General features: G+C 46.2%; 1 protein-coding gene and 1 non-coding gene across 2 annotated transcripts in view; one reads left to right on the top strand and one right to left on the bottom strand.

Annotated features, from left to right (window-relative positions):
* slc12a4 (solute carrier family 12 member 4) overlaps positions 1-523 on the bottom strand; it is a 160,480-nt gene extending 159,957 nt beyond the window's left edge. The window contains exon 1 of the mRNA XM_080187024.1: positions 343-523. Coding sequence (XP_080043150.1) covers positions 343-508 — 166 coding nt within the window. The 5' untranslated portion in view covers positions 509-523. The remainder of the gene's footprint in view (positions 1-342) is intronic.
* An 8,663-nt stretch (positions 524-9,186) lies between these two features.
* Positions 9,187-9,378, top strand: LOC145342800 (U2 spliceosomal RNA). The gene has a single exon (XR_013886644.1). It is a non-coding gene; the product is annotated as a U2 spliceosomal RNA (small nuclear RNA).
* Positions 9,379-12,453: the final 3,075 nt, after the last annotated feature.

The raw sequence follows: 12,453 nt of genomic DNA, 5'->3' as shown, positions 1-12,453 counted from the left end.
TATCCCTACATATTTACCTGCTAATCCCTCTAACCTACGCCTCTCAAGACCCTAAGGGGAAATTTTTAGCATGGCCAATCAACCTGACCCGCATATCTTTGGAGTGTGGGATGAAACCAGAGCACCCAGACGAAACCCCCACAGACACGAGGAAAACGTGCAAACTCCACACAGACAGTGACCCAAACTGGGAATTGAACGAGGTCCCTGGAGCTGTTAAGCAGCAGTGCTTACCATTATGCCACCGTGCCACCCACTGTTGCCATACAGAGAGGCAAGGTGGACACTGACAGGTTAGAAGAGCCACGATTGCTGACACAGAGACATGTGAAGTAGCCCCACCTGGTCCACCGGAGCTCACGCCAATCTCGGGCGTGGAGATCTCGTCTCTCTTAACCTCCTCCTCGAAGTCACAGCCGTCCTGTCTGTGTTCCTCGTGGGCGCCATCCTCCCTCCCGCGTTTGTTTTTGCCTTTGATGAAGGTTATGATGAACCTGCCCCTCGACATGCCCGAGCCGCCGTTCCTCAAACACGAAGGGAGCTCACGGTAAACTTCTCAACTTCCACACCTTCACCTTCTTCCCTCATCGTTTCGACGACGACGACGGCGGTTTTTTTCTATTCCATTCCCTCCCCTCACTCGCTCGCTCATCAGGCCCTCCCCGTCGCCCTTGGTAACGACATCAAGGAGCAGAGACGCCACTCGGCTCCTCTACCTGGAGCGCCCGCCATGTACTCCTGCAGATCCCTAGCTGCACGCACGCGCGCCTGCCGCGGCGCCCCCTGGGAGTTGTAGTCCGCCCCGCTCTCCCGGCCCCGCGGCAGCGGCGGCCGCCGGACTACGACTCCCAGGAGGCCGTGCGCCTCAAACCTGCAACCAGAACCCATTGGCTGCGCCGCTTCAAGGAGGGAAATTCAAAGTATGAACCGACACGTGGTGGCCACAGCTCCAGTGTCACTAGCTCCTGCTGCTCATTCATAACCTGTGTGGGGTGAATCACTGCTCATATCACCGTCACAATAGGACAAGTTGATTGTATGCAATGTTAGTTTAAAGTTAAAAATTAAAGTTTATTTATTAGTGTCACAAGTGGCCGTATATTAACGTTGCAATGAAGTTTCTGTGAAAATCTTCTCATCGCCACACTCTGGTGCCTGTATGGTGACACTGAGAGAGAATTTAGCATGGCCTATGCACCCAACCAGCACGTCTTTCGGACTTGTGGGAGAAAACCAGAGCACCTGGACAAAACCCACGCAGACGCAGGGAGAATGTGCAGTACCAAAATGTTTATTTACACATCCCCTTGACAGTGTTCCACATTCAAAACAAAGCAACCCCAACCACGGCATGGTAGCACAGTGATTAGCACTGCTGCTTCACAGCTCCAAGGACCTGGGTTCAATTCCCAGCTTGGGTCACTATCTGTGTGGAGTTTACACTTTCTCCTTGTGTCTGCGTGGGTTTCCTCCTGGTGCTCCGATTTCCTCCCACAGTCCAAAGATGAGTGGGTTAGGTTGATTGACCATGTTAAAATTGCCCCTTAGTGTCCTGAGATGCATAGGTTAGAGGGATCAGTGGATAAACGTGTTGGGATTTAGGGGTAGGGCCTGGGTGGAATTGTGGTCAGTGCAGATGGGCGAGATGGCCTCTTTCTTCACTGTAGGGTTTCTATGATTCCGTGAACCTTTAAATCACGAAGCTGCTTTCCTAACTAATAGGTACAGTCTGCTTTGGTGCTGGGATATTGTTCACTGTTCCTTCGTATACTCATAACTTGTGCCTCTTGAATTTCAGTGCTTGCACCTACCAACTTTATAAAGGAATGACATGCCCTGGTAAGTGTCTTTCCAAGGATGATCACCAGAGTTTCCAAGTTCCCACATATTGATCAGATTTTTTTTCTTTAAATGCTGCCTTTGCCCCTGTCTTTATTTCAGTTGAGAGCAAAGAACAGAATATGTCCCAAAGAAATAAAGGCTCTAAATAGCCATATCTGTTTAAAATCCATTTTTTTAATTCAGGTTGAATACTTAAATATAATGTTTACACATACGTCCTGTCTGTATTCCCAGTCTCTGGAACTCCTAGATGCTATATATCTGACGACTTTACTACTTTCTCAGTTGTTCATGTATTTTCTTCTGTTTCTGTTAATAAATTCCAAATATAGTTTGATTAATGAATTAATAGTAGTTAACTATGTCATCAATTGATAGGCTACAACTTCATAACCATAAGTCATCATTTAATGAGTTCCCAAATGCTGCTATGTTATTGATAGGGTATGATAAATAATAATCAGAAAGTTTATCACTAAGAGAAGTCAGAAAAACCTTTGCTAACATCTCCTAACTTTTATCATGGACTGTATTTAAGTGCAACCTTGATATTACTTGTGTAGATTATTACTTTATAAAGCTTATCAGCTGTACACATTTATTAAAATAAGACTTGGTCTATTTTTTCACTTGATCAAACAGTTTAGCATCCAATTTTTGATGGAACAGTTTAGCATGCGCAACACTAATCAAAATCCAATTTCCGTTCTAGAACGTGGGCTCAATAAAATAAACATTTAAATCCTGCTTATAGAATCCTACAGTGCAGAAAGAGGCCCTTCTAAACTAGACAGTATTGCAGTTGATAAGGGGGATGTGCTGGATATTCTTGAGGGTTTGAAAATAGATAAGTCCCCTGGCCCGGATGGGATTTACCCTAGGATTCTCTGGGAGGCAAGAGAGGTGATTGCAGAGCCTCTGGCTCTGATCTTCAGGTCGTCGTTGGTCTCAGGTATAGTACCGGAAGATTGGAGGATAGCGAATGTTGTCCCATTGTTTAAGAACAGAGACTTCCCCGGGAATTATAGACCGGTGAGTCTTACTTCTGTTGTGGGCAAGGTTTTAGAAAAAATTATTAGGGATAGGATTTATAGTTATTTGGAGAGTAATGAATTGATTGGAGATAGTCAGCATAGTTTTGTAGCGGGTAGGTCGTGCCTTACTAACCTTATTGAGTTTTTTGAGAAAGTGACCAAAGAGGTGGATGGGGGAAAGGCAGTTGACGTGGTATATATGGATTTTAGTAAGGCGTTTGATAAGGTTCACCATGGTAGGCTTCTGCAGAAAATGCAGATGTATGGGATTGAGGGTAATCTAGGAAATTGGATCAGTAATTGGCTAACAGATAGGAGACAGAGGGTGGTGGTTGATGGTAAATATTCGTCATGGAGTTCAGTTACGAGTGGTGTGCCTCAGGGATCTGTTTTGGGGCCACTGCCGTTTGTAATTTTTATTAATGATCTGGATGAGGGTATAGTTGGGTGGATTAGTAAATTTGCTGATGACACCAAAGTCGGAGGTGTGGTAGATTGTGAGGAAGGGTGTCGTAGTTTGCAGGGTGACTTAGACAGGTTGCAGAGCTGGGCCGAGAGGTGGCGGATGGAGTTTAATGCGGAGAAGTGTGAGGTAATTCACTTTGGTAGGAATAACAGATGTGTCGAGTATAGGGCTAACGGGAGGACTCTGAATAGTGTGGATGAACAGAGGGATCTAGGTGTATGTGTACATAGATCCCTGAAAGTAGGGAATCAAGTAGATAAGGTTGTTAAGAAGGCATACGGTGTCTTGGCGTTTATTGGTAGGGGGATTGAATTTAGGAGTCGCAGCGTTATGTTGCAACTGTACGCAACTCTGGTGCGGCCGCACTTGGAGTATTGTGTGCAGTTCTGGTCCCCACATTATAGGAAGGATGTGGAGGCTTTGGAGAGGGTGCAGAGGGTTTTATGTTCTCAGGACAAAATGCCAGTAGCAGCCAGGCCTATGGTGCCACACTTGGTTCTGCTGTAGAGCAGGGTCGGGCAAAGGTCAAGCGAACAGTAATAATGGAGGACTCGTTAGGGGCACAGACAGGCGTTTCTGTGGCTGCAATTGAGACTCCAGGACGGTGTGTTGCCTCCCTGGTGCCAGGGTCAAGGACGCCTCTGAGCGGTTGCAGGATATTCTTAGAGAGGGTGAATAGAGAGAAGTCGTTGTACACATTAGTGCCAACGACATAGGTAGGGAAAAGGATGAGGCCCTGCAGTGTGAATATAGAGAGTTAGGCAGGAGGCTAAAGTGCAGGACCGTGAAGGTAGTCATTTCAGGACTACTGTCAGTGCCAGGTGCTAGTGAAAGTAGGAATAGGAAGATTAGGCAGGTGAATGTATGGCTTGACAGCTGATGCAGAGGGGCAAAGATTTAGTTTTGTGGATCATTTTGATCTCCTCTGGGGCAGGTGTGACCTGTTCAAGAGAGATGGGTTACACCTGAACTGGAGGGGGACTGGTGGGGAGATTTGCTATAGACTGACAAATTTAGATAAATGCGAGGTGATGCATTTTGGTAGACTGATCCAGGGCAGGAATTATTCAGTTAATGGTAGGGCACTGGGGAGAGTTACAGAACAAAGAGATCTAGGGGTACAGGCTCGTTGAAAGTGGACTCACAGGTGGACAGAGTGGTGAAGAAGGCATTCAGCATGCTTGGTTTCATTGGTCAGAACATTGAATACAGGAGTTGGGACGTCTTGTTGAAGTTGTACAAGACATTGGTTAAGGCCACACTTGGGATACTGTGTACAAATCTGGTCACCCTATTATAGAAATGATATTATTAAACTAGAAAGAGTGCAGAAAAAATTTACTAGGATGCTACCAGGACTTGATGGTTTGAGTTCTTAGGAGAAGCTGGATAGACTGGGGCTTTTTTCTCTGGAGTGCCGAGGGGTGATCTTACAGAGGTCTATAAAATAATGAGGGGCATAGATCAGCTACATAGTCAATATCTTTTCCCAAAGGTAAGGAAGCCTAAAATTAGAGGGCATAGGTTTAAGGTGAGATGGGAGAGATAGTGTCCAGAGGGGCAATTTTTTTATGCAGAGGGCGGTGAGTGTCTGGAACAAGCTGCAAGAGGTTAGTAGTAGAGGCAGGTACAATTTTGTCTTTTAAAAAGTATTTAGACACTTGCATGGGTAAGATGAGTATAGAGAGGTTTACCAGGATGTTGTCTGGTATGGAGGGGAGGTCCTATGAGGAGAGACTGAGGGATTTGGGGTTGTTTTCGCTAGAAAGAAGGCGGCTAAGAGGGGATCTTATTGAAACATATAAGATGATTAGAGGCTTAGATAGGGTGGATAGTGATAGTGATTTTCCTCGGATGGAGAAAGCTAGCACGAGGGGGCATGGCTTTAAGTTAAGGGGGGGTAGTTATAGGACGGATGTCAGGGGTAAGTTCTTTACCCAGAGGGTGGTGAGGGATTGGAATGCCCTGCCTGCTGCAGTTGTAAATGCGCCTAGTTTGGGGGTGTTTATGAGATCCGTGGATAGGTTTATGGATGAAAAGGGATTGGTTTAGGTTAGAGGGTCATTGTTTTTTAACTGGTCGGTGCAACATCGTGGGCCGAAGGGCCTGTTCTGCGCTGTAATGTTCTATGTTCTATGTCCTATGTTCAGCCTATCGAGTCAGCACCAAACACAATCCCACCCAGGCCCTACCCCCATATATTATACCCACTAATCCCTCTAACCTATGCATCCCTGGACACTAAGGGACAATTTCTTAGCATGGCCAATCAACCTAACCCACACATCTTTGGACTGTGGGAGGAAACTGGAGTACCTGGAGGAAACCCATGCAGACATGAGGAGAATGTGCAAACTCCACACTGACAGTGATCCGAGCCGAGAATCAAACCCAGGACCCTGGAGCTGTGAAGTAGCAGTGCTAACCACTGTGCTACTGTGCCGCCCAGCTGTTTGAAGTCTCACAACACCAGGTTAAAGTCCAACAGGTTTATTTGGTAGCAAAAGTCACTAGCTTTCAGAGCACTGCTCCTTCAACAGGTGAGTAGGATTTCAGTTCACAAACAGGGCATATAAAGACACAAACTCAATTTACAAAGTAATGGTTGGAATGTGAGTCTTTACAGGTAATCAAGTCTTAAAGGTATAGACAATGTGAGTGGAGACAGGGTTAAGCACAGGTTGGAGAAATGTGTATTGTCTCTAGCCAGGGCAGTTAGTGAGATTTTGCAAGCCCAGGCAAGTCGTGAGGATTACAGATAGTGTGACATGAACCAAGATCACGGTTGAGGCCATCCTCATGTGTGCGGAACTTGGTTATCAGTCTCTGCTCAGCGACTCTGCGCTGGTACGTGTCGTGAAGGCCGCCTTGGAGAATGCTTACCTGAAGTTCAGAGACCGAATGCCCGTAATCGCTGAAATGTACCCCAACTAGAAGACAACTCTCCTGCCTGGTGATTGTCGAGTGGTGTTCATTCATCCATTGTCATAGCATGTGGATGGTCTCCCGAGTGTACCATGCCTTGGGAAATCCTTTCCTGCAGCGTATCAGGCATGGTACATTGGAGAGACCATGCAGATGCTACGACAATGGATGAATGAACACTGCTCGACAATCACCAGGCAAGTCTATTCTCTTCCTGTTGGCGAACACTCCAGCAGTCACAGGCATTCGGCTTCTGACCTTCAGGTAAGCATTCTCCAAGGCAGCCTTGACGACACACAACAGCGCAGTCACTGAGCAGACATTGACAACAAGTTCCACACACATGAGGACAGCCTCAACCTGGATCTTGGGTTCACACTATCTGTAACCCCCACAACTTGCCTGGGCTTGCAAAATCTCACTAACTGTCCTGGCTGAAGACAGTACACATCTCTTTAACCTGTGCTTAACCCTGTCTCCACTCACATTGTCCGTACCTTTAAGAATTGATTACCTGTAAAGACTCAAATTCCAACCATTATTTTGTAAATTGAGTTTGTGTCTTTATATGCCCTGTTTGTGAACTGAAATCCCACTCACCTGATGAAGGAGCAGCGCTCTGAAATCTTGAGGCTTTTGCTACCAAATGGACTTTAACCTGGTGTTGAGACTTCTTACTGTGTTTACCCCAGTCCAAGGCCAGCATCTTCACATCATCCTAGCTGTTTAACATGTCTCAATTTCACCATCCCAAAAAGTGAAGAGAGAACTGGAAATCCTGCGTAACGTTTCAACAAAACAAAGGCTGAACATACTCAGTGCAATATTTCTGTAATTAGTTCTGTTTGCATAAAACTCATGAACTTTGTAGAACCTACACATTATTTAAATAATATCACAAAGTGGGATTCTTATGAAAAGTACACATCCAACACTGTCTTTCTCCGTATAGGAGTTGATTGCCCACTGTGTTTTTCCCATTATTTTCTGTTCCTATATCATGAATTATATTGTGACATAAAAGAGGTTGGAAATATGCATATGTCTGACATCAAGAAGTTGTGATTACAGTGAAACATAGTAAATATATCTAGACTAGGCAGTCTAGAACGCTTCTCGGCCTTTTGGCTAAGATCAAGTGTTGTATCGACGTGCTGCACTTATTTGAAGTCATTGGGATACATTTCAGTTCCATTTGAAGCAATTTTTTAAAAGCGGCATCTCGGCCTTTTGGCTAAGATGCAAATAAGATCAAGCCTTGGAGGAGGAGCTACGCCTACCCCAATCAGCTTGGATCACGTTGATCAAGCCCAAGACAGGAGGTAAGAGCCCTGTCTTGTCAGCTTGGATCGGGAATGTATCAGCTTGTCTGAATTGGACTTGATTTGATTGAATTGGAATAAAAACACAAAAAAAATCTAGACTACCTAGAACTACAGGGAATTGTTCCATTTGTGTATTATGCCTCACATCATATGATGGATTCAGGGGAACAGGCGCAATCAGGTGTTGAATGGTAGGTTTTCTCGCCTGTTTTTTCAGCAAGGTAAGTAACATAATTTTTGCCACGCTGTGCAAAACAGGAGGCATTATGGGATTCTCACCAGTAGAGGGGGATGGAGCCTCAACTCGCCTGTGAAGCCAGCTGCTGATCTCCTGGGGTGCCATTGCACACACACTCCAACCTCCTTTCCTCCCCATCACCTGAACAGACATCAAAACCCATTGCTAGTTGCTGCCTATGCTGGTCTCTCTCCCCACCACCTCTCCGGAAATCACCCCCAGCCCCAATCACAGCCCCTGCAGAGTTCACCCCAAACCTCCGATCCCTGACCCGGACATTGCCTTCCCCCAATCACTACCACCACCCCAAGCTGATGGCCACCCCAGACATCGCCCTTCCCCAACTCCCCTATCGCTTCTTGCACCAATCAACACACTTGATTGATGCCCCCACTGATCACCATCTCCCCTCTGCCAAGATCCCCCTTCACTCCCCTGCTACAGAACTCCCACCATCACCGCCATTAAGCTCCAACCCTTTCAGCCTCCACCCCCCCCCCCCCCACCCGCTCATGTCCTGCCCCCTTGGCACTGCAGGTGGGCAGGAACAGGGTACCAGATGGGCAGTGACAGGGTGCCTGGTGAGCAGTAACAGGCGTTCAATGGACAGTAACAGAGTGCCCAGTAGTCAGTGATGAGGTGACCAGTGGGCAGTAACATGGTGCCCAGTGGGCACTGCCCAACCTTGCCCTCAACCATTCGGGGGCTTCACTGGCCTCTGGTCCCACCAACAAGGCTACGATGTCTGGTCTCTGCTAGTGGGGACCATCCGTGATTCTCGCTGGTGAGGACTTGACCAATGTGTGGGTTAAGATAAGTGAGCCCGGATGATAATGTCCAGTTCTCTTTAATGAAATGTAAATCTTGAAATCAGCCTTGCACCCTTTGTGGACGTAAAGCTAATTTTACCAGCAAAACAGTGCTGATAAGATTGAGAGAGGCAGGAACCAGCTGTGAATCCGATTTTTTGCCTCTCACCCTAACCTACCAGCTCGTCATGCCAGTCAACCGGCTTGGCAAGCCGGTAAGATCGTGACCCAGATATTTGGCCTTACACATTAACACCCCAGTTCGTCATGCTGATTGACTGGCTTGGTGACTCAGTCAGATCTCACCTCAAGGACTTTCACTCATGTAAAGAGGGAAAAGGTACCCAATCTGATTTTTGTTAGTATTAGTTCATAAGCATTTATTGTCCATTAGTAATTGCTCTTCAGATGATGGTGATAGTCCGCACACAACTGCTATGACGAATATAAAGAGGCAGCAGAGGATATTCAGGAATAGGTCACCTCAGTAAGGAATGTGATTTACCAAGTAAAAATGGGAGAAAAACACCTTTAAAAATCTTGGTAGCAAACTTCTCGGCCTTTTGGCTAAGATCAAGTGTAGTATCGACATGCTGCACTTGGTTGAAGTCATTAGGTTACATTTCAGCTTCATTTGAAGCAATTTTTTAAAGCGGCATCTCGGCCATTTGGCTAAGATGCAAATAAGATCAAGCCCTGGAGGAGGAGCTACACCTACTCCAGTCAGCTTGGATCATGTAGATCAAGCCCAAGACAGGAGGTGAGAGCCCTGTCTTGTCAGCTTGGATCGGGAATGTCCCAACTTGTTGGGACTCTGAATTGGGTTTAATTTGACTTGATTGGATTGGAATAAAGTTTAAAAAAAATCTTAGTAGCAAACAGATCTAGCTTAGTTTTCTACTGCAGCTTAAAATCAATACTGTTTCAAGAACTATAATATGAATTCTGCTGTAATTTTTATAATACACTATTATTACAATAACTTGTTGCCAAGTGGATGTACAGCCACCAGAGGGCACCATATACTCAGCTCTCATTCACTTGCAGTGTATTTCCGCTGGTAATGAATGAAAGATTTTTATGACTTACCCAGGAGGAACATATGCAATATAGAAAATATCTTCCACTTCGTTGTTTTCTCTCTATTCTTTTTCCATGATTTCCCGAGTCAGGTTCTAACCATGACCTAGGGCCACCTTGGCAATCTGATTCCAAGCTTTGTCAATGTTACTGTGAGAGCATGACTTAAATTAGGGAAAAGCACCTATTAGCACCTTCAGCTTTAGTTTAGTCCAGTTCTGAACAAGAGTCACATGGACTTGAAGTGTTATCTCCATTTCTGTCTCCACAGATGCTGGAGACCTGCTGAGTTCATCCAGCATTTTTTTGTTTTATCATAGAATCCCTATGGTGCAGAAGGGGACCATTTGACCCATTGAGCCTGCACCAACAACAGTCCTATCCAGGCTCTATCCCCACAACCCCATGTATTTATTACTCCCCCTGGCACTAAGGGGAAATTTAGCATGGCCAATCAACCCAACCTGCATATCTTTGGACTGTGGGGGGAAACTGGAGCACCCAAAGGAAATCCACACAGACACGGGGAGAATGTGCAAACTCCACACAGACAGTGACCCGAGTCCAGAATTGTATCTGGGTCCCTGGCGCTGTGAGGCAGCAGTGCTAATCACTGTGCCACACTTTTATTCCAACTTTAGTTTCCCTGGCTCACAGGATGATCACAGTAAGAAGTCTCACGACACCAGGTTAAAGTCCAACCAATTTATTTGATAGTAAACTCGCAAGCTTTCGTGGTTTGCCTCTTTGTCAGGTGAATGGAGAGTTCTGGCCTCAGATAGAGCATATGACAGCACACACAGTTTACAGATTACTGATTAGAATGTGAGTCTTTACAACTAACCCGCTATTCAAGTCTTAAAGATGCAGACAATGTGAGTGGAAAGAGCATTAGGCATAGATTAAAGAGATGTGTATTGTCTCCAGACAGTACAGTAAGTGAGGTTTTGCAAACCCAGACAAGTCATGGGGGTTACAGATAGTGCGACATGAACCCAAGATCCCTGTTGAGACCGTCCTCATGTGTGCGGAACTTGGCTATCAGTCTCTGTTCAGCGACTCTGCGCTGTCGTGTGTCGTGAAGGCTGCCTCGGAGAACGCTTACCCGAAGGTTAGAGGCCGAATGCTTGTGACCGCTGAAGTGTCTGCCAACAGGAAGGGAACAGTCTTGCCTGGTGATTGTCGAGTGATCTTCATTCATCCGTTGTCGTAACGCCTGCATGGTCTTCCCAACGTACCATGCTTCCGGACATCCTTTCTTGCAGCATATTAGGTAGACAACGTTGCCAAGTTGCAAGACTCGGCACATACCCCACTAACCCCCCACCATCAAAACTTCATTCTCACCCTCCTTAAACCCCCACCTCTATTTGACCAGCAGACCTCACCTCCATCTTGCGTGCCGATTCTAAGAAAGTTCCCCTCCATCAGCGTTTGGAACTCCACCACCAGTATGGCTGCATTCCAGCGCATTGTAATTCCTCTTCCCCAGTGAAGGCAAGAACATATTGATGAGTTCTTATTCTATGTGGCTGAGGTGTACATGTTTCTCCCCAACATTGCTGTTCCATCTCTTCCTAAACAAACTTGCTGGACACAGCTCCCCTTTGTGTCTGGAGCCAATTGCATACCATTTTCCAGCTCCACCAAATGCAAGCCCACACATATACGTTCATTCAAGATGCAAATTGACTTCCTTAGTTACCCATGCAGAGCGGAGATGGTCCTTTACCCTCTTCTGACACTGTACCCAATTCCTATGCACAAGCCCATAGCTGCTCACCTCTTACCAGGCTTTCTTGGTGAGATGTGGAGGCTTCCTCTTGCCATCGCCTGTCATCAGTATCTCCCACCAATCACTGATTGCCTGCAGGCCTTGTCCCACAAGCAGTCATTGGAGTAGCAAGGGGCTGTTTGTATGAGGATGTTTCCATTGCCACTTGCTTGGCTTTGTCCTCTGGCCATCATGCCTCAAATCCCTTCACAAGTCGGTCCTGCCTCCCTCGGTCTTCCCAGCGTCCTGCCAAGTGTCCTTTTAACCCCCCGCACCGCACACACCACTCCCCCCACCACTACTCAACACCATCAACCACCCCCCCCACCCCCCCCACCCCCCCCCACCCCGGACACAAGCAAGTCAGCGTGTGATTGCCGTCGGCTGCCAGTGTTGGGCAGGATTAGACTTTACATCCTGCCAATCTGGTACTCACGCCAAGAGAAACATGCAGGCCATGACTTTTTATCTGCTACTTTAACACAGTCATTAAACATTTATTTGCTACGAGTTCACAAATATGGAAGATATCACACAAATCCATGCACTGATATCATCCATTGAATTCCTCAGTTTCAGGTACTGTAAAACTAGCTCACTATTGCAACAACCCAGCTGATGGTCAATTCCTTTCTCCATGATCTGTGAAGAGAATACATGATGTTCTATAAATCAGTAAGCACAATCCCATACTGGGTACCACATTATATCACATCTACTATTATCTGCTTGTGCATATAAATGGAAAAGCTCACCTCACACATTGTGGAAATCACTGGGGGTTATCTTCAGTTTTGGTGTTGGCAAAATAATAGCAGACTTTCCATACAGGGAAAATCCTGTGGGATATATAACGGGAGGTTGATCCACCATTACCAGTTTTTCATCTTGGCAGAAGGTGAAAATGATGCCCAGTGAATCTGATTACCATGCCTTCCCCTTGGGCTCTCTGTGGTTTTC

Source organism: Carcharhinus amblyrhynchos, chromosome 4 (assembly GCF_965287045.1).
Source record: "Carcharhinus amblyrhynchos chromosome 4, sCarAmb.v2.hapA, whole genome shotgun sequence".
NCBI lineage: Eukaryota > Metazoa > Chordata > Chondrichthyes > Carcharhiniformes > Carcharhinidae > Carcharhinus > Carcharhinus amblyrhynchos.
The sequence above is the reverse complement of the archived record's forward strand: the minus strand, read 5'-3'. Positions and strand labels throughout refer to the sequence as shown.